The sequence below is a fragment of the Stegostoma tigrinum genome, chromosome 25, assembly GCF_030684315.1.
Source record: "Stegostoma tigrinum isolate sSteTig4 chromosome 25, sSteTig4.hap1, whole genome shotgun sequence".
In the NCBI taxonomy this organism is placed as follows: domain Eukaryota; kingdom Metazoa; phylum Chordata; class Chondrichthyes; order Orectolobiformes; family Stegostomatidae; genus Stegostoma; species Stegostoma tigrinum.
The window spans coordinates 53825267-53847346 of NC_081378.1; the positions used below are offsets into that span (position 1 = coordinate 53825267).

The 22080-nt window shown below is 42.3% G+C and overlaps 1 protein-coding gene across 1 annotated transcript in view; it reads left to right on the forward strand.

Moving 5' to 3' along the window:
- The window catches only part of LOC125463051 (chloride anion exchanger-like), a 70012-nt gene extending 49899 nt beyond the window's left edge, over positions 1-20113 (forward strand). The window contains exons 18-21 of the mRNA XM_048553697.2: positions 9665-9719; positions 12585-12730; positions 14185-14241; positions 14328-20113. Of these exons, the coding sequence (XP_048409654.1) occupies positions 9665-9719; positions 12585-12730; positions 14185-14241; positions 14328-14351 (282 nt within the window). The 3' untranslated portion in view covers positions 14352-20113. The remainder of the gene's footprint in view (positions 1-9664; positions 9720-12584; positions 12731-14184; positions 14242-14327) is intronic.
- Positions 20114-22080: the final 1967 nt, after the last annotated feature.

The window sequence follows — 22080 nt, forward strand, 5'->3', positions numbered from 1 at the left end:
TAACAATCCCTTTGTCTTGTGATGATACCATGGCTTTAGGACGTTTTTGTCCTGGTTCCTTTTATGAACAGAAGTTGAGACAGAGGTGATGACCAGTCTGTTCCAAGCCAATAAAGTAAACAGGTTAAATAAAAACCGAAAGAACTGCAGATGCTGTAAATCAGGAACAAAACAAAGTTGCTGGAAAAGCTCAGCAGGCCTGGCAGGATCTGTGGAGGAAAAAACAGAGTTAACATTTTGGGTCCGGTGACCACCTTCGGAACGTTCATGATCTATAGTCACAATTGTAATGTAGGAAAACTTGGAGCTAACCTACATCCAGTATTAAGAGGAGCAGAAAAATTGATGTTTCGGGTTGGGACCTTTCTTCGGACCAGAAATGTCAACTTTCCTGCTCCTCTGCTGCCTGGCCTGCTGTGCTCCCCCAGCTCCACACTGTGTGTTATCTCTGACTCTAGCATCTGCAGTTCTTACTATCTCTACTCTCTGTAATGTTGTTCAGGGAATGAAATCTGCTCTTCTCAACTGGTGTGACCTACATGTGACTCCAGACCCAAAGCAATGTGATTGACTCTCAACTGCCCTCTGAAATGATCCAGCAAACCATTCATTTGTATCAATCACAACAATGCCGCAACAACAAAATGAAACTGGGCGGACCACTTGGCATCAATCCAGGCATCAGAAATGACAACAGTAGGAACAGTCATGTCGATCCTGCTGAGGCCTCCTTGCTAACATTTGGGGCCTAGCACCAAAATTGGGAGAGCTGTCTCACAGACTAGTCACACTCACGGAATTATACCTGATAGACAATGTCCCAGACACCACCAACAAGGGATATGCCCTGTCCAATTGGCAGGACAGATCCTGCAGAGGTGGTGGCACAGTGGTAAACAGTTGGGAGGGAGGCACTCTGGGAGTCTTTAACATTGACTCCACACTGCAAGGTTTCAGCTACTCGACTGGGTCTATGGCAGTGATGGGGGAACCAACAAGAGAGAAACGCATACTGATGCCATCCTTACCAATTTGCCAACTGCAGATGCATTCGTCCATGATAACATCGGTAAGAGTGACCACTGCACAGTCCTTTTGGATATAAAGTCCCAACTTCACATTGAAAATAACCTCCATTGTGTGGTGCGGCACTATCATTGTGCTAAGTGAGACAGAATTCAAACAGATCTAGCAACTCAAGACTGTGCATCCAAGAGGTGCTGTGGGCCATCAACAGCAGCAGAATTGTACTCCAGCACAATCTGCAACCTCATAGTCCAGCATATCCCTCAGTCAACCATTATCATCAAGCCAGGGGAACAACCCTGGTACAATGAAGAGTGCATGAGGGCATGCCAGGATTGGCACAAGGTATACCTGAAAATGAGGTGTCAACTTGGTGAAGCCACCAAACAGGAATACTTACATACCAAGTAGCATAGGAAGCAAGTGATAGACAGAACTAAGCAATCCCACAACCAATTGATCAAAGCTCTGCTGTTCAGCCACATTTGTGAATGGTGTTGGGCAATTTAATAACTCACTGGGGGAAGATGCACCACAAATATCCCCATCCTCAATTATGGAAAAGCTGAACACATCAGTGAAAAAGATAACGCTGAAACATTCACAGAAATCTTGTGAAGTGCCCAGTGGATGCTCCATGTTGGCCAACTCCAATGGTCACCAGAGTCACAGATACCAGTCTTCAGCCAAGTTGATTTACTGTACGTGACATCAAGAAATGGTTGGAGGAAATGGATACTGCAAAGGCAATGGGCCCTGACAAATATTTTGGCAATACTACTGAAGACATGCACATCAGAACTTTCCGCTACTCTAGCCAAGTTCTTTCAATAGAGTTACAACACAGATCTATCCGACAATGTGGAAAATTGCCCAGCTATGTCCTGCACACAAAAACAGATCAAATCCAACTCAGCTAATTCCTGTCCCATCTGTCTACTCTTGATCATTAGTAAAATAATGGGCGGGTGTCATCAACAGTGCTATCAAGCACTGTTTTTCAGTGGCAGCAGCGCGAGCCAGTGTCAACGAGAAGGTAAGGTTTTCTTTTCTCTTTATGTTTGAGCCGTTGCTTTACCTGAGACACTACTTAGGTAGTGTCTCCCACCCATCCTCCCCTCTAACCAAAAAAAACGGTCTGAGTGCCAATTTGGTAAGGTTCCGAACAGTGGGAATGGATGTCAGGGCAGTTGCGTGCTCCCCCTGTAGAATGTGGGAGGTAAGGGTCACCACCAGTGGCCCTACTGACGTCATCTGTGGGAATTGCATGCAACGCCAGCTCCAGTGTTAGGGAACTGGAGCTGGATGAATTTTGGATCATTCAGGAGGCTGAGTGGGTGATAGAGAGGAGTTATAAGGAGGTGGTCACACCCAAGGTACAGGAAAAAGGTAGCTAGGTAACGGTCAGGAAGGGGAAAGGGAATAGGCAGACTGTGCAGGGATACCCTGTGGCTGTTCCCCTCAATAACAATTATACCATTTTGGATACTGTTGGGGGGGGGGGGGTAAAGTTACCAGATGTAAGCCATGGGGTATAGGTCTCTGACACAGTCTGTCCCTGTTGCTCAGAAGGGAAGTGGGGAGAGGAGGAGAGCATTAGTCATTGGGGATTCTGTAGTTAGGAGGACAGATAGGAGATTGTGTGGGAATGAGAGAGACTCTCAATTGGTGTGTTGCCTCCCAGGTGCCAGGGTCCGTGATGTCTTGGATCGTGTTTTTGGGATCCTGAAGGGGGTGGGGAAGAAGCCCCAAGTCATGGTCCACATAGGCACCAACGATATAGGTAGGAAAACAAATGAAGATGTAAGGCAGAAATTCCAGGAGCTCGGATGGAAGCTCGGAGCTCGAACAAACAACGTTGTTATCCCTATTTGTTACCCGTGCCACGTGCGAGCGAGGCGAGGAGTAGGGAGAGAGAACAGTTGAACACATGGCTACAGGGATGGTGCAGGACGGACGGATTCAGATATCTGGATAATTGGGGCTCATTCTGGGTAAGGTGGGACCTCTAGAAATGGGATGGTCTACATCAGAACCAGAGGAGTACTGATATCCTGGTGGGTGGGGGTGGGGGTGGGGGTAGCGGAATTTACGAATGCTCTTCAGGAGGGTTTAAACTAATTCCGCAGGGGGATGGGCTCCTGAATTGAAGTTCCAGTGTACAGGAGGTTGAGAGTAGTGAGGTCATGATTAAGGTTTCAAGGTCCCCAGGAATGTACGGGCAGGCAGGAATTGGTTTGAAGTGTGTCTACTTCAATGCCAGGAGCGTCCGGAATAAGGTGGGTGAACTTGCAGCATGGGTTGGTACCTGGGACTTCGATGTTGTGGCCATTTCGGAGACATGGATAAAGCAGGGACAGGAATGGTTGTTGTAGGTTCCAGGGTTTAAATGTTTCAGTAAGATCAGGGAAGGTGGTAAAAGAGGGGGAGGTGGGGCATTGTTCGTCAAGGACAGTGTTATGGTGGCAGAAAGGACGTTTGATGAGGACTCGTCTACTGAGGTAGTTTGGGCTGAAGTTAGAAACAGGAAAGGAGAGGTCACCCTGTTGGGAGTTTTCTAAAGGCCTCTGAAAAGTTGCAGAGATGTAGAGTAAAGGACTGCAAAGATGAGGCTGGATAGGAGCGAAAGTAACAGGGTAGTTGTTATGGGGGAGTTTAACTTCCCAAATATTGACTGGAAATGCTATACATAGAACATACAACAATACAGCGCAGAACAGGCCCTTCGGCCCTCGATGTTGCGCCGACCTGTGAACTAATCTAAGCCCATCCCCCTGCACTATCCCATCATCATCCATATGCTTATCCAAAGACTGTTTAAATGCCCCTAATGTGGCTGAGTTAACTACATTGGCAGGCAGGGCATTCCATGCCCTTACCACTCTGAGTAAATAACATGCCTCTGACATCTGTCTTAAATCTATCACCCCTCAATTTTCAGCTATGCCCCCTTGTACAAGCTGATGTCATCATCCCAGGAAAAAGGCTCTCACTGTCCACCCTATCTAATCCCCTGATCATCTTGTATGCCTCTATTAAATCCCCTCTTCTCTCCAATGAGAACAGACCCAAGTCCCTCAGCCTTTCTTCATAAGACCTTCGCTTCAGATCAGGCAACATCCTGGTAAACCTCCTCTGCAACTTTTCCAATGCTTCCACATCCTTCCTGTAATGGAGCGACCAGAACTGTACGCAATATTCCAAATGAGGTCGCACTAGCGTTTTGTACAGTTGCAGCATGACATCACGGCTCTGGAACTCAATCCCTCTAACGATAAAACGTAACACACCGTATGCCGCCTTAACAGCACTATCAACCTGGGTGGCAACTTTCAGGGATCTATGTACATGGACACCAAGATCCCGCTACACATCCACACTACCAAGAATTTTTCCATTGACCCGGTATTCTGCCTTCCTATTATTTTTCCCAAAGTGAATCACCTCACATTTATCTGCATTGAACTTCATTTTTCACCTTTCAACTCAATTCTGCAGTTTATCCAAGTCTCCCTGCAACATTCTTCCACACTGTCCACCACTCCACCGACTTGAGTATCATCTGCAAACTTACTAACCCATCCACCAATGCCTGCGTCCAAGTCACTTATAAAAATGACAAGCAGCTGTGGTCCCAAAACAGATCCTTGAGGCACACCACTAGTAACCGGGCTCCAGGCTGAATATTTTCCATCAACCACCACTCGTTGCCTTCTTACAGGAAGCCAGTTTCTAATACAAACTGCTAAATTTCCTGCAATCCCGTGGCTGTGCATTTTCTCCAATAGCCTACCATGTGGAACCTTATCAAAGGCTTTATTGAACTCAATACACCACGTCAACTGCCCTACCCTCATCCACATGCTTGGTCACCTTCTCAAAACTCAAATGAGGTTTGTGAGACACAACCTGTCCTTGACAGATCCATGTTGACTATCTCCAATCAAATTGTTGCTTGCTAGATGATTATAAATCCTATCTCTTATAATCCTTTCCAAAACTTTTCCTACAACAGACATAAGGCTTACTGGTCTATAATTACCTGGGTCATCTCTATTGCCCTTCTTGAACAAGGGCACAAAATTTACAATCCTCCAGTCCTCTTGTACTAAACCTGTAGACAATAATGACTCAAAGTTCAAGGCCAAAGGCTCTGCTAATCTCCTCCCTAGCTTCCCAGAGAATCCTCGGAAAAATCCCATCCGGCCCAGGGGATTTATCCAGCTTCACACCTTCTAGAATTGATAACACCTCCTCCCTACTAACCTCAATCCTTTCAGTTCTAATAAACCCTAACTCAGTTTTCTCCTCTACAATATTCTCCTTTTCCTGAGTGAAAACAGATGAGAAATATCGTTTAGCACCTCTTTGATCTCCACAGGGTCCATACTCAACTTCCCACTTCAGGCCTGTTCCTACCGTAGTCATCCTCTTATTTCTCACATACCTATAGAAAGCTTTAGGGTTCTCCTTTATCCTACCTGCTAGTGTCTGCTCATGTCCCCTCCTTGCTCTTCTTAACTCTCTGTTTAAACCCTTTCTAGCTAATCTGCAACTCTTCATCGCCTCATCTGAACCATCTCGTCTCAATGTCACATAAGCCTCCCTCTTCCGCTTAACAAGAGATACAATTTCTTGAGTAAACCACAGTTCCCTTACCTTATCACTTCCTCCCTGGTTGACAGGGACATACCTATCAAGGACGTGCAATATCTGTTCCTTAAACCAGCTCCACATTTCGATTGCCCCCATCCCCTGCATTTTGCTACCTCATTCTATGCCTCCTAAGTCTTGCCTAATCACATTATAATTGCCCTTCCCCCATCTGTAATTCTTGCCCTGTGGCATGTTCCTATCCCTTTCCATTGCTAAACTAAACATAACTGAATTATGGTCAGTCTCTCCAAAGTGCTCACCTACGACTAAATCAAACACCGGGCCTGGTTCATTGCCAAGTACCAGATCCAGATCTTGTGGCGACCCTTTGACATACTGTGTCAGGAAACCCTCCTGCGCACAGTGGGCAAAAACTGATCCAGCCGACATACTAGAGTTAGAGCATTTCCAGTCAATGTTGGGGAAGTTAAAGACTCCCGTAATGACCACCCTGTTCCTTTCACTCCTGCCCAGAATCATTTTGCCAATCCTCTCCTTCACATCCCTGGAACTTTGCGGAGGCCTATAAAAAAAAAACTCCCAGCAGTGTGGCCTCTCCTCTCCTGTTTCTGACCTCAGCCCATACCACCTCAGTAGACGAGTCCTCGTCAAAAGTTCTTCCAGCCGCCGTTATACTGTCCTTGACTAACAAAGCCACACCTCCCCCTCTTTTACCACCTTCCTTGATCTTACTGAAAGATCTAAACCCTGCAACCTGCAACATCTATTCCTGACCCTGATCTATCCATGCTTCCGAAATGGCCACACCATCGAAGCTCCAGGTAACTATCCAAGCTGCGAGCTCACCTGCCTTATTCCAGACACTCCTGGCATTGAAGTAGACACTCCTCAAACCAGCTTGCTGTCTGCCAGCACACTCCTGTGACAGTGAGATCCTGTCCATGTCCTTCCTACTCACTTCCTCCTGTGTACTAGAACTACACCACAGTTTCCCATCCCCCTGCTGAGCTATTTTCAATCCACCCAAAATTCCACTAGGAAATTTCCCACCCAGGATATTAGTACTACTCTCGTTCAAATGGAGACCATCCTGTTTGTAGAGGTTCGAGTACTTGAGATGGGTCAGTTTTTGTCCAATGTGTGCAGAAGGGTTCCCTGACACAGTATGTAGATAGGCCAACAAGCGGCAAGGCCACATTGCATTTGGTACTGGGTAATGAACCAGGCCAGGTGTTAGATTTGGAAGTAGTTGAGCACTTTGGTGATAGTGACCACAAATCAGTTACATTTACTTTAGTGATGGAAAGGGATAGATATAGACAGCAGGGCAAGACTTATAGCTGGGGGAGAGGCAATTATGAGGCGATTCTGCAAGATATAGGATGTGGAAGGAAACTGCAGGGGCTTGGCACAATTGAAATGTGGAGCTTGTTCAAGGAACAGCTATTGCGTGTCCCTGATAAGTATGTACCTGTCAGGCAGGGAGGAAGTGGTCAAGTGAGGGAACTGTGGCTTACTAAAGAAGTTGAATCTCTTGTCAAGAGGAAAAAGGAGGCTTATGTAAAGATGAGGCATGAAGGCTTAGTTAGGGTGCCTGAGAGTAACAAGTTAGCCAGGAAGAACCTAAAGAGAGAGCTAAGAAAGGCCAAGAGGGGACATGAGAAGTCTTTGGCAGGTAGGTTCAAGGAAAACTCTAAAGCTTTCTATAGGTATGTCAGGAAAAGAAGAATGACTGGAGTAAGACTAGGGCCAGTCAAGGACAGTAGTGGGAAGTAGTGCATGGAGTCTGAAGAGATAAGAGAGGCTCTAAATGAATATGTTTCGTTAGAATTCACACAGGAAAAGGACAATGTTGTCGAGGAAAATACTGAGATACAGGATATTAGACTGGGCGGGATTTAGGCTCATAAGGAGGAGGTGTTAGCAATTCTGGAAAGTTTGAAAATAGATAAGTCCTCTGGGCCAGATGGGATTTATCCTAGGATTCTCTGGGAAGCTAGGGAGGAGATTGCAGAGCCTTTGACTTGGATCTTTTATGTCATCATTGTCTACAGGAATAGTGCCAGAAGACTGGAGGATAGCAAATGTTGTCCCCTTGTTCAAGAAGGGGAGTAGAGACAACCCTGGTAATTATAGACCAACGAGCCTTACTTCGGTTGTGGGTAAAGTGTTGGAAAGGATTATAAGAGATAGGATTTATAATCATCTAGAAAGGAATAATTTGATTAGGGATAGTCAACATGGTTTTGTGTAGGGTAGATCGTGCCTAACAAACCTTATTGAGTTCTTTGAGAAGGTGACAAAACAGGTGGATGAGGGTAAAGTGGTTGATGTGGTGTATATGGATTTCAATAAAGCATTTGATAAGGTTCCTCATGGTACACTATTGCAGAAAATACGATGCTATGGGATTGAGGGTGATTTAGCAGCTTGGATCAGAAGTTGGCTAGTTGGAAGAAGACAGAGGGTGGTGGTTGTTGAGAAATGTTCATCCTGGAGTTCAGTTACGAGTGGTGTACCACAAGGATCTGTTTTGGGGCCACTGCTGTTTGTCATTTTTATGTATGACCTGGATGAGGGCGTAGAAGGATGGGTTAGTAAATTTGCAGACGACACTAAGGTCGGTGGAGTTGTGGATAGTGTGGAAGGATGTTGCAGGTTACAGAGGGACATAGATAAGCTGCAGAGCTGGACTGAGAGGTGGAAAATAGAGTTTAATGTGGAAAAGTGTGAGGTGATTCGCTTTGGAAGGAGTAACAGGAATACAGAGTACTGGGATAATGGTAAGATTCTTGGTAGTGTGGATGATCTGAGGGATCTTGGTGGCCATGTGCATAGATCCCTGAAAATTGCCACCCAGGTTGATAGGGTTGTTAAGAAGGTGTCCAGTGTTGTTAGGTTTTATTGGTAGAGGGAATGAGTTTCAGAGCCATGAGGTCATGTTACAGCTGTACAAAACTCTGGTGCAGCTGCGTTTGGAATATTGCATACAGTTCTGGTCACTGCATTATAGGAAGGATGTGAAAGCATTAGAAATGGTGCAGAGGAGATTTACCAGGATGTTGAAGGTCTTATGAGGAAAGGCTGAGGGACTTGAGGCTGTTTTCATTAGAGAGAAGAAGGTTAAGAGGTGACCTATCAAGAGACATACAATATGATCAGAGGATTAGTTAGGGTGGACAGTGAGAGCTTTTTCCCTCGGATGGTAATGGCTAGCATGAGGGGTGATAGATATAGGACAGATGTCAGAGGTAGGTTCTTTTCTCAGAGTAGTAAGGGCATGGAATGCCCTGCCTGCAACAGTAGTAGATTTGCCAACTTTAAGGGCATTGAAATGGCCATTGGATAAACATATGGATGATAATGCAATTGCATAGGATAGATGGGCTTCAGATTGGTTTCACAGGTCACCGCAACATCGAGGGCCACTGCGCTGTAATGTTCTATGTTCTATGTCCCTTCATTGTCACTGGGTCAGAATCCCAAAATTCCCTCCCTAAGGGCATTGTGAGTGCACCTACAGCATGTGGACTGCAGTGGTTCAAGAAAGCAGCTCACCACCACCTTCTCAAGGGCAAAATTGGATGGGTAATATATGCTGGCCCAGCCAGCAATGCTTGCTTCCCATAAAGAAAGAATACAAAACATTTAGTGAACTCCTGCACACAACAATGTCATATACACTGGCCAGTTACTTTTTTATGATGTTTATGATTTTTATGATAAAAATCTGGTCCGACTGCTGTCAAAACAGCTAATTCTCTCAAAAATAGGGGTGATCTTATTTGAATCATGAGTCTGTATTTTGCTAGCATTATCACAATCTCAATACATTCCACCAGTATTGTAGTCACCTCCTTGAAATAATTTGTATAAGAGTCAAAAGTATACCATATCGCATTTGTTAATCAGAATTCCTGCAATTTGAGTTGGTTTGGAAGAAATCTGAGAGAAATTGTTGAGAAATCTAATTAAACTTTGGTTATCAACTGTATAGAAAGTGATCTGTCTATCTCAACAGATCTTGAAAGAGTTTGTCCGGATTGAAATTGACATTTACATCGCTGCTTGTGGTGGTAAGTTTCATTCTCACCAATTTTGAAGTAAAAAATATTATTTTCAGGAATTTATTAGTTTGTGTAAGTCATGAAGATGATGAATTTACTCCAGGCGAAGGAGCAGTGCTCCGAAAGCTTGTAATTTCAATTAAGCCTGTTGGACCATAACCTGGTGTCATATGACTTCTAACATTGTCCACCCCAGTCCAACACTGGTACTTCCACATCATGCATTGATTAAAAGGACAGAAAGTAGAAATTAGGAATATACAAGTATCTTTTCAGTTTGTCAGGTTACTAGTTTCAACTTACTAATTACTTGTTTCAGGTTACTCATGGACCGCCACAGGTATCAGTTCTGGGCACAAGTATTTACAAATCGATATTAATGACTAAGATGGATTGAGTGTCACAACCCTTTCCATTATTTTACATGGCCTCACATTGATCAAGACAAAGCCATCTCAGATTCTTCTCTGTATCCCTGTTCAGCACATCGACCTTCCAGTCCCTATCCTATCTCTTCCTATCTCCTCCTGGAAAACTCTCACTCAAATCACACAACCACACTTTCAAAATTTCAACAATCTTGCCTCTGTCGAAACTCAACATTTTGTGGCTACTGTCTGGCAAACAACACCCTGTCTGCTGTTTTTGGTGCCTGATTCCCAGTAAATCTTTATTCCTTGCTCCCTGGCTGTTACAACCCTCAACCTTGAGACACAGATCGAAATAAATTTTGTACTTCAGGCATGCACGGCCAGACTCAGACATATTCAGAAAAGATAGGGAAGGAAAAGAGGAGGCGAATAGCAGTAATTTGGGGAATATGTTTTACAGTCGGAAGGCGAGAAAGTCCTGGAGGGAGTAAGGGCTGAATTCATTAATATTTTATTGGCTTTTAAATGTTTCAAAATAGTGATTGTCTCTCTCCTTCATACAGACAGCGAAAGAAATCTGCAGTGCAATCACAAAGCTATGTTTGGGATGATGTCCCCAAATATTTGAGTAATTGATGTCAGAGGAAAAGTGAAAAATTTCTGAAATGTGTTCTAAATTTCGTTGAGCAGTATTTCCTCAATCCAAATAAGGAAGAGGTATTGATAAGTCTCGTGCTGAAAATGAGAGTGTGACAATAGGACCATTTGTTTGTGAGGAGCACTGGATAAGAGTGATCATTATATCAAGGTTTTGGAAGAACATGGACCAATCTAAATTGGAAGAGGAAAACTTCAAAGGGCTGAGAAGGGTTCTTGCCAGTGTAAAATGGAACTAGAAAGTGACAAGAAAAACTTCAATGGAGCAATGGTTGATCTTTAAGATGAAATATTTTAGGTACAGGCTTTTTACATTGCAACAGGGATGTTATTCTTCAGGTAAATTCTTCAAATGAAAACCAGGCCAAATAGAATACAATGGGAGATTAAGTGAAGGCAAAAATAAACTGAGACAAAATAAGAATAGGATGCAGGTAATATAAAAGTGAATCCCAAGATTCTAGCAGTGTGTAAGTAGTAAGTGGATAATAAGAGGCAGGAAATGGCCTGTTAAGGTCAATTTCACCCTTGTGTCTGCTCATCTGCTGTTGAAAGCTTCATCTCTTGTCTCAAGAATTGACTATTTCATATTGTCCTAGTTGGTTTCCCACATCCAATCCTCTATAAAACTTGGGTTTATCCAAAGATCTGCTCTCAAAATTCCCAATCATTTACCACAATGTACTTGCTGACCTAAACTGGATCCCAGTCAAGCAAGATTTGATTCTAAAATTCTCAGCCTTATATTCTTACACAATACAATAAATTTCCCTTCAAATCATTTATTGTCTCTGCTTCGACCACTCTTGTGGACAGAGAGTTCTTGGTCATTTGCACTTTATAATTTAGGAGAATGAGAGTCGACCTCAATGCACAATATAGAATTCTGATGGGGTTTTCCATCACTACAGAAAAGGTGTTATTTGGACAACATAGAACATGGAGTCACTGTTACAAGGGTAAAATAAAATCAGCCTTACAGGAAGACTGGGATGAAGAGAAGAGTCTTCACCCCAGGGACTATGAAGCTTTGGACTTCTCTATTCCAGATGGAAGTGAAAGTTCAGCTGTTGAGTATATTCAAGACTGGGACTGTTATATTTTTGGACCGTTAGGGAATTAAGGCATATGGGGATTTCTGGGATTAACAATTAGTCATGATCCTGTTGAATGGTGAAGCAGGCACAGGGGCCCACATGGGCTACTCTTACTCTGACTTTACTGGTTCTAACAGAATTGCAAGTCCTTTCATCACTCACAGTGGACTGATTGAAGAAACACTATCTCAGGGTATCTGGAATGGGCAATAAATATTGGCCTTAGCACGGCTCCGGGTTTCCTGAAAATGAATTAAAATACTGGGTGAAGCTATTCCTCATGCACAGCTGAGTGCCAGCAGACAGATTTTCTGGTCTGGTGAGGTGCTTATCCTGTTTTGACAGTTCCTCCACCTTGAACTATGTAACAAGGAATGTAAGCACAAATTTTCAACTTGAGGTTTGAGCAGTGACAAGCCCAAAGATTGGGACTTGGAAACTGACCAGGTAAGAATTTGAGTCTTTGATCAATGTAGCTGCTTGAAATTAAAAGATGTGGGGGGAAGAAAATGTTTCAACATACAATTATTTCAGTATTATGAAAAAATACATTTTTTTTCATCTTGAACTTGTCAATGCAATTCATAAGAAGTACGACATCTATGCTATATGAGAGGAGAGTGCTGCTTGGTTGGAACATGGTAATAGTAGTAGTGTTGCCACGGAGAATGACCCAGATAGATGATTGTTGACATTTAACTGCCAAGCTTTGTTTCAATTCTAACTCTTGTTATTTTGTTTATTCTCAGATTTAATCCTGGAGAAATTAAGCAGATGTGGATTTTTTGACGATGAAATCAGTCCAAAAATATTCTTCCTTACCATCCACGATGCAATGCTTTGCATATTGGACAAACATCATCCCACTAATTCTGTCAACATCATATGTGACAAGGTATGTATCTTTGGTTAGAACATAGAACATTACTGCACAAGAACAGACCCTTCTACCCATGATGATGAACTGAACATGACTCCAAATTAAACTAATTCTTTTTTACCTGCCCGTGGTTCATATGCCTCCATTTCTTCCATATTCATGGATCTATTTAAAAGCCCCTGAAATGCCCCTATCATATCTGCCTCCAGCACCACCCCTGAAAACTCATTCCAGACATCTACCACTATCAGTGAAAAAATTTGCCCTTCTCATCTCCATTGAACCTTCCCCCATTTCAACTCTGGAAAAAAGATTCTAACTGTCAGCCCTGTCCGTGCCTCTCATAATTTCATAAACTTCAACCAGGTCTCCCCTCAGCAGCTGCCACTCCAAAGTAAACAACTCTGGTTTGTCCAGCCTCTCCTTATACCTCACACCGCATAATCCAGGCACCGTTCTGGTAAACCTCTTCTGCACCTTCATCAAAGCCTCCAGATCCTTCCTATAATGTAGCAACCAGAGTTGGTGGTTGGCTGTTATTTACTTCTAATTCTTTCCTTGCTCCTTCATTTCTTTAGAAAATTTATTTTGTATTTTCATGTTTCCCTTCTGTACCATACATTTACTTTGCTTTCTCCCTGTATATTTGCTCCTATCATATATATTTGCTCTCATCACAGATGATTATCAGTGTCCCATATGTTTCTATGTCCCCCTTCTGCAGCACCATCTCCCTCATTGCCTTTCACTCCCACATGGCCCTACATCCCCCAGACTCTGTGCCCTCATCTCCCTGGCCCTGAATGTCCCTTGCATGGCTCCCTGGCCTTTGGTGCCTAATCCTTATACCTTTCTCCCCTGTGCAACCCTTTTGAAGGAGAACCGGGGAATTCCTGGATAACATATAGCATTCAATCAACAGCACATAAACAGATCTTCTTGTCATTTTTATATTGTTCTTTGCAATATTTCTCAGTGCAAAATGACTGTTGCATTTCACATATTGTGATACTGGAGTTTCTTCTCAATCTCTAGGTCCTGGGAATTTATACAGATTTCTTCCTCAAATCAAGAAAATTATTTTCTGTACATGCCAACCAATTTTCAAACCAACAGTTTTTTGTAATGAATTTCTTCTACTTGCATTTTCATTCTACCTGTGAGAGATGAGGTAATTTATTGTAACATTAGAAGATCACCAAATAACCAACTAACCATGTACAGAAATGATTAGTGAACCTGTTGACTATTTGCTGAACACATTAACTCATCACATGTAGAATGTGATTGACTATGTAGAGAACAATAATGAGTGCTGAAGTAGAAACAGTACAAAACAAGCAATTATCTGCTCTTTACTCATCTTCACAATTAATACAATATCAGGCACATCTGGGATCACAAATTTTACAATATGTGAAAATGTGAATTACAACTGGATTACAATTTTGAATTCGCTAATATTGTAGGTAAACAACATCAAGGAAACAAGTTCTGAAGGAGACTTAAAAAAGAGGAACTGTGGGGTAAGCTAAAACGATATCCTTCATTTTTTACGAGACAATATTATTCTTGCTAAGTTAACAGTTCCATAATCTGGTTTACTTTTCAGGTGCAATCGGAATCCCATTTCTGAGTGTTTGAAAAACAAGTAGAAAACTGATGCAACAAGTATGAGAATCAGAGAATTGTAAACTAACAAGATTCAGCAAGGACTATACCTGTAATTTGAGATTGATTTATGTGCAGAATTTATTCTGCATAGACTGTCACTTGATAAGATTATGGCTAATCCAATTGTTGTCACTTCTTTTCTGTCTGCCTGTAAACTCTCAACTTCCTTGGCAGCGAGGATCTCTCTAGCTTAGCCTTAAAAATATTCAATAACCCTGTCTCAACTGCTCTTTGGAGAAGAGACCTCTGAGAAAAAAACACTCATCTCTGTCTGACATGGGAGACTCCTTAATTTTTGTACCATGCCTCCTTGTTCTAGTTTCTGTTGCAAGGGGAATCATTCTTTGGTATTCACCCTGTCAAATCCCCTCAAGGGCTTTCAATTACCTTGAATAAGTTTCAAGAAGATCACCTCTCAATTTTCTGAACTCTAATGAATGTGGGTCCAAAATGCACAAACTTTCCTAATAGGACATTATCCTCATTCCAGGAACCAGTTCAGAAATCCTTCTCTAAACTGATTCCAATGCAATTATGTCCTAAATTTAAATGAGAATAAAACTGTACATGGTACTCTGGATGTGATCTTACCAAAACCCTGGGCAACTGCAGCAAAATTTCTCTACTTTTATATGCAATTCTCCTTGTTATAAATAAGGACATCCTATTTGCCTTCCTAGTCACTTACTGTACCTAAAAATTAACTATTTGTGATTCTTATTCTGGGACACCCGCATCCCTTTGTATGTTGGAGTCCTGTGATCTCTCTCCACCTTAATAATATGCTGTTTTTCTGTTCTTCCTGCCAAAGTAGACGAATTCACATTTTTCCATATTTTCTGCCAAATTTTTGCTCACTCACTTTATCCATCCTTTTGTAGACTCCTTATGTCCTCTTCCCAACTTACCTTCCTACCTTTGAGTCATCAGCAAATTTAGCAATCATATATTGTGCAGTTGTGGAAGCAAGGTCATTGGGTTCATTTAAGAGACTGCTGGACATGCATATGGTCACAGAAATTTGAGGGTGTATACATGAGGATCAATGGTCGGCACAACATTGTGGGCTGAAGGGCCTGTTCTGTGCTGTACTGTTCTATGTTCTATGTTCTGCCCCTTCATCCAAGTAACTGTTTTGCAAATTGTTAAGGCCCCAGCTGTGATCTTTACTGTACTCCACTCATTACATCCTGCCAACCTATTTATCCCTATTTCTTATTACCTAACCAACTCTTTAGACAATCTGATATGTTGCATCCTCCACCATAAGCTATTGTTTTGTGTGGTAACCTTTGATGTAGCATCACACGAAATGGTTTTTGAAATGCAGGTACATCATCTCTCCAGGTTCCCCTTTATTCACATTGCTTGTTACTTACCTTTCACAAAACCACGTTGCCTCTGCCTTGTTGAATTAAGATTTTATAAATGCCTTGTAATAATATCTTTGAATAAAAGACTCCTTCATTTTCTATATACTAGATATTAAGCAAACTGACCTGTAATTTCCTGCTTCCTATCTCCTCCTTTTCTTGATTACAGAAGTTACATTTACAACTTTCCTGTCTGATGAGATCTTTGCAGAATCCAGGGAATGTTGGAAAATTGAAACTAAAAGTGGGAAGAGTTGGGGAGACCTCAGCGTGTGGGTATGTGGTTACGCAAGGAGGAGACCTGTAGGAGCAGGACCCAGGTTACAGAAAGAGCAATGCTATTAACAGCTTGGTTAGAACAGCAATCGATACCTCAAAGCTGGGAATAATAAAATGTCAGCTTGATGTAACCCATTGCCCACTCTGGGGTCCTGGCCCTTAGATTGAGAAGCCCTGGTAGAGGATAAAGTCCATCAGGACCCAGGGACCTGTCAGATGTAGTTCTAGTAATGTTCTCAGGCCTTTTATCTAGTGATCTTAATTGTTTTAAATTCCTCTCTCCCTTTCATCTCCTGATTCACATTCATTTCTAGGATGTAGTTTATGTTTTGCTCAGCTCAAACAGATGTAACATTTCTGTCAAACAATGTATCATTACTCCATTTTTCAGTCTTTGTTCCTGGGTTTCATTCCTAGAGGGCTAACGTTTATCATTTTTTCTTCTTAAAAAAGATAGTAAAACCTCTATAGGTATTTATGTTTCTGTTGGCTTTTCTCATATTCTAATTTGTTCTCCTTCCTTTTCTATTAAATTTTTTTTCACAGATTTTACATACAGTCCAATCATCTCACCTGCCACTAACTCTGAGGAATTGGATGCTTTTTATTTCAATTTAATACCATCTACAGCTTCCTTAGTTAGCCATGAATAATGCATCCTTCGCCTAGAATCTCTCTCTCTCTCTCTCTCTCTCTTCTCTCTCTCTCTCTGGCATTTATCCGTGCTGACAATTAAGAAATACCTTCTTTTAATATTTCACACTGCTTCTCTGCTAATCTGTTCCTGAAGCTAATTTCTCAGTTCATGCTCACCAGCTCTGCCTTCATGCCCTTATTTAATTTTAAAACCACTGATCCTAGACCCGCTCTTTTTTCCCCCTCAAACTGAATGCAAAATTCACTCATGATAACCATTGCGACCTAAAGGCATCTTTATCAAGAGGACATAATTTATTCTGTCCCATTCAATGTTAGCTAATCTGGAATTAACTGCTCTCAGGTTGGCTCTAGAACATATTGCCGTATGAATCTGAACTGAAAACACTATGAATTTATCTTTCAGGCCACCTCTGCCAATCTTATTTGTCCAAGCTTTGAATAGATTAAAATCATCTACGGACTATTGCTATATCTTTTTCATAATACCGCACTATTTCTTCCCATATACCTCTTGCAACTGTGAGATTACTGTTAGGAGAGCTATAAATTACTCATACAAGCGACCTCTTACTTTGCCATTCTCTTATCTGTCACAAAACCAATTTGTACACACTCACATCACTAGATCCTTGTGGCTGTACACACTCACTTCACTGAACCTTTGCTGTTTTTACACACTTAATCCCAACCAATCACTCCTTTTACACACTTACAGCAAAGACCTCTAGTGGATTTACACTCTCACAATCCTGAACTTTCAGTCTTTTGATAACACGCACTGCCCTATACCCTTGTTGCTTTCCTCCCTCCCACACACTAAATAAAATTCATACTCTGGATATCCATTAACTTAGATATATAAACAAACAGTACTGATGGCAGGCATTTTTGTCAGCAAAAGCTGGTCAATCATCTTTCTTGTCCTTTGACTTCATTGATATGACGTCCCAGTGGCTTGGTATGAAACTCACAACGGAGAACTGTAGAAGGGCAAGGGTGAAAACTAAGTTAACAAATTTGGCAGAGCTGTGAAACAAGGCTAGGTAACAAACACTGGTCTTCGATTAAAGCCACATCCTGAAACCAAAGAATTAAGTTGTAATTATCTAATGCTCTACTTTCAGTCAACTGTTTACTGAACATAATTTTTCAATCTGATGGTTGGATGCTGCTTCCTATGATGGAGGCAGTCGTGGGTGATGATGACGTTGGCCCAGAATATTTCCCACTCTGGAAAGGTGAAGTGAGCAGCTGAAGTTGTGGGTGTAGCTGGAGTGAGTTGAAGGTCAGGAAGGCATCACCATCCTCAATACTGCATTAGGGAAAGCCTCAGAACCCATACCCCTTCCTCTCACTTCTAACATGAACCTGTCAGGTTTCTCTTCACAGATGCTGCCAGACTTGAGGGGTTTCTCCAGCAATTTCTGTTTTGTTTGTTCGAGATTAGTCACATTCTGCCAATTAGCAACCAACTAATTACTGAGGTAATTTTGAAGAACAATAAACACAGGATCAAATCCAACTTGCTCCAGAGGTGCGTCATAACATTTTGAGAATATCTGGTTGGGAGAAGGCATCTTGTGGTGCAGTTGTGTCCTTCTCTCTGAATTAGGAGGCCTGGAATCAAGTGCCAATTGCTGCACAGATGCATCTCTGAACAGGTTGACTTAAAAAAGTATCTCGAAGAACAATTTGATTCCAATTGATCTATGGGATTAGTGAAAAGCTGCAATAACAGGGGAAGCTTTAAGATTATTTGATTCACCAAGGGCACAGAAGGGCTTGTTTCTGAAAAGTCTCTTAAACATCCTAAGTTATCACGATGTCGTACGTTGGGCGGATGTCTTAATAGTGGCATACTATTCCAATTGGTGGAACGGAAGTGTACATCATTAGTTTCCACTCAAACACACTTAAAGCTTAAACTGTCGGAGAGACGTGTGACCAGGAAGCGGGAGAGCTTTGACTGACAAGCTACTGAGAAGCGGACAGTGAGCATCAAATCACGATTTTTCTGTGTTGTTGCCATTCACATTACACCTATCGACAACGAGAGTGTATTTATTTCAAATTTAAATTTCATCTGTCAATATTTTGTATTATATCAATTCAGCGTACATCGTAAGTTACTTCCTGGGATTAGCTTTGTTGGTGAGCCACGTGTACTGGCGTGTCTCTTGAAGACTTCAGGGCAGTGAGGTCGTTTCCCTTTTTGTGACAGAAACAATGTTCTACTTTTGTTCCCTTTGGACCGAATGCAAATATCCAATGTTTAATTCACCATTCGGTAGGATAAGGCTGAATTTCCAGACTCAGCTTCCCTTCTACGCATCGAAAAGGATATTGTTCAAGATAATTGAAATGAAAACTCAAGTCCCTATAAGGCCCGTCGAAGGTGCTGCCTTGAGATGGACGCCCGTTTGGGCAATACTTTGGGTGTCTCATTTTCTTGCTTTGACTGACAGTCCCCAAAGCTGCACCCACACAGCCTCTCTTACTTCACATCATCACGCACCAGACCCCACTGTCTTTCCTCTCTCGCTTTCCTCATCCATGGATCCAGACCCTGAACGTACAAAACGGCCCCGTAGCCTCACTGCGACTCCCCGTTTCCAGTCCCGAAAATCCATCCAGGCTGCCGTTCTTGCGCTGTAGACTCCGACAAGGAAAACCACTGACCGCGCAGAACTGCACAAAATACCAACTTCAACCAAGCTTGAACCCAGTGCAACGAGAGTCTCCCGCGCGCCACTTTATCTTGAAGATTGGAAAAATAAACACGCTAGTGAATTTTCATAGCATGCAAACATATATAACAAATACATAGCGCCATAGGGCGGTATGCAGTCCAATACACCACAGTCACATCGCTGACTTTATCTCTGCATCTCATCCTGCTTTCGAGAAATCGAAAGTTTGCATCCTGTCTAACCCGGCCGCTCCACAAGTTTTGTTTCCTGCATTTAAAGGATGGATAAAATTTAACATCACCACGGCCACTTTGCGGCAGCTATGACATTTGCAAGCTGAATCCTGAGACATTGCTAAACATCTGGATGATATGTTGAATGGTGGCACGTTTTGAATTTAAAAATGCTCACACCAATAATTGGTGAATGAAATGAAACAACTGATGATGTGTTTAATTGAGAATCGCTATATTTTAATGAATGGGAAATTAATTTTTTTCTGATTCTACTCGATCGAAGCAAAAATAGAGATCGCGACAAAAATAATGAAAGATAATGTTTATGTAGTTACTGCCACACGAACACTGAAAAAGCAACTCTCATCACAATGATATATTGGAATGATCAAGCATGCGAATTGAACCAATTAGAGAACAAGCTGTTTTAAGTCTATAATGCAATGTGAAAGAGCATTAAAGGAGAGTAACCATAATATAATAGAATTTTACATTAAATTTGAAGGTGATGTGCTTTAATCTGAAACTGGCATCTTAAATCTGAACAAAGGGAATTACAAAAGAATGGGGGGAAAATTGACTGTGGTAGATAGAATATCCACATTAAAATATAGGTTGGAGGATCATAAAACTATGAGATAAAGGAGTACAATTAGGCCATTTGGCCCATCGAGGCTGCTCCCCATTCTCCTGCCTGCTCTTTGTAACCCATGATCCACTTACCAATCAAGAAAGGTCAAGAACAATCAAGATAATAAAATGTGAGGCTGGATGAACACAGCAGGCCAAGCAGCATCTCAGGAGCACAAACCCTAACCCTATCGCAGCCCTTCTGCCCAACAAGTCCACACCGTCCCTTGAAGCATCCCACCCAGACCCATTCTCCTATAACCCACCCAACCCTGAACACTATGGGCAATTTAGCATGGCTGATTCACCTAGCCTGCACATCTTTGGACTGTGGGAGGAAACCGGAGTACCCGGAGGAAACCCACGCAGACATGGGCAATCAATCTTTGTTCTGACAAAGCTCAATGAATTGGCCTCCACTGCCTTCTATGGCACTAAGTTCCACAGATAAGTCCCGTTGAAGAAATTCCTCCTCATTTCAGTTGTAAAACAGTTGTCCTGCCACTCTCAGTCTTTACCCCCACGGGTCCGAGTCTGTCCTACCAGTGGAAATGCCTTCTGTACTTTTATTCTTACAGAATACTGACAGACATGAATAGTTTCAATCAGATCCCCCTTTACCTTGTAAACTCTATCAAGTACAGACCCAAAGTCCACAACTGTTTCTCAAATGACAAGTCTTTCATTCTCAGGATCATTTTTGTAAATCTCCTCTGGTCTTTCTCCTGGGCCAGCACATGCTTCCTTAAATACAGGGCTGAAAATTGCTTACCATATGCCAAATGCAGTCTGACCAGAGGCAAGCACAGCCTCAGCAGTGCATCCCTATTGTTGTATTCCAGTCCTCATGGAATGAATGTTAATATTGCATTTGCTTCCTAACTGCAAATTGAACTTGCATGCTAACCTAAATTAATTCTGAGCTAGGAATCCTAACTCCCTTTGTGTTCCAAATTTCTGAAGCCTTTCCTCGTTTAGAAAATAGACTATGCCTCTATTCTCCCTACCAATGTGCATAACCTCACATGTTCCCACATTACACTCCATCCGCAACTTCCTTGGCCACGCTGTTAACTTTTTTTTATTCATTCATGAGATGAAAGTATCACTAGCTAGGCCAGCAGTTATTGCCAATCCCTGATTAACCAGAGGGCAGTTAAGAGTTAACCACATTGCAGTGGGTCTGGAGTCACATGTAGGCCAGACCAGGCGAGGATAACAGTTTTCCTCTCTTAAGGGCATTAATGTACCAAATAGGTTTTTCCAACATTCGACAGTCATCATTAGACTCTTAATTCCAAATTTTTATTGAATTCAATTTCTATCACCCTTAACAGGAGGATTTGAACTCAGGTCCTCAGAACATTAACTGGGTGTCTGGTTAACAATCTAGCGATAATACCACCAGGCCACAACCACCCTGTCCACACCTGTCCAAGTCCTTCTGCAGCCTCCCCGCTTCCTCAACATTACCCTTCCCTCCATCTCTCATTGTATTACCTGCAAACTTAGCAACAATTCCCCCAGTTTCTTGATCTGGATTGTTACTATATAACATGAATAGTTTTGGTCCCAATACTGGCCCCTGTGGAACTCCACCAGTCACTGGCTGTCACTCTGTTAAAGACCTCTTTATCCTCACTGACCTTCTGCCACTCAGCCAATCCAGTATCCATGCCAGTCTGTTATTCTGTTAGGGACATTCAGAAGACTTTGGGAGAAGAGTCATTGGACCTGAAACTCTGATTTCTGTCCTCAGATGGTGCTAGGCCTGCTGAGCCTTTCCAGCACATTCTGTGATTATTGTAATAGCGCCTTTCTTA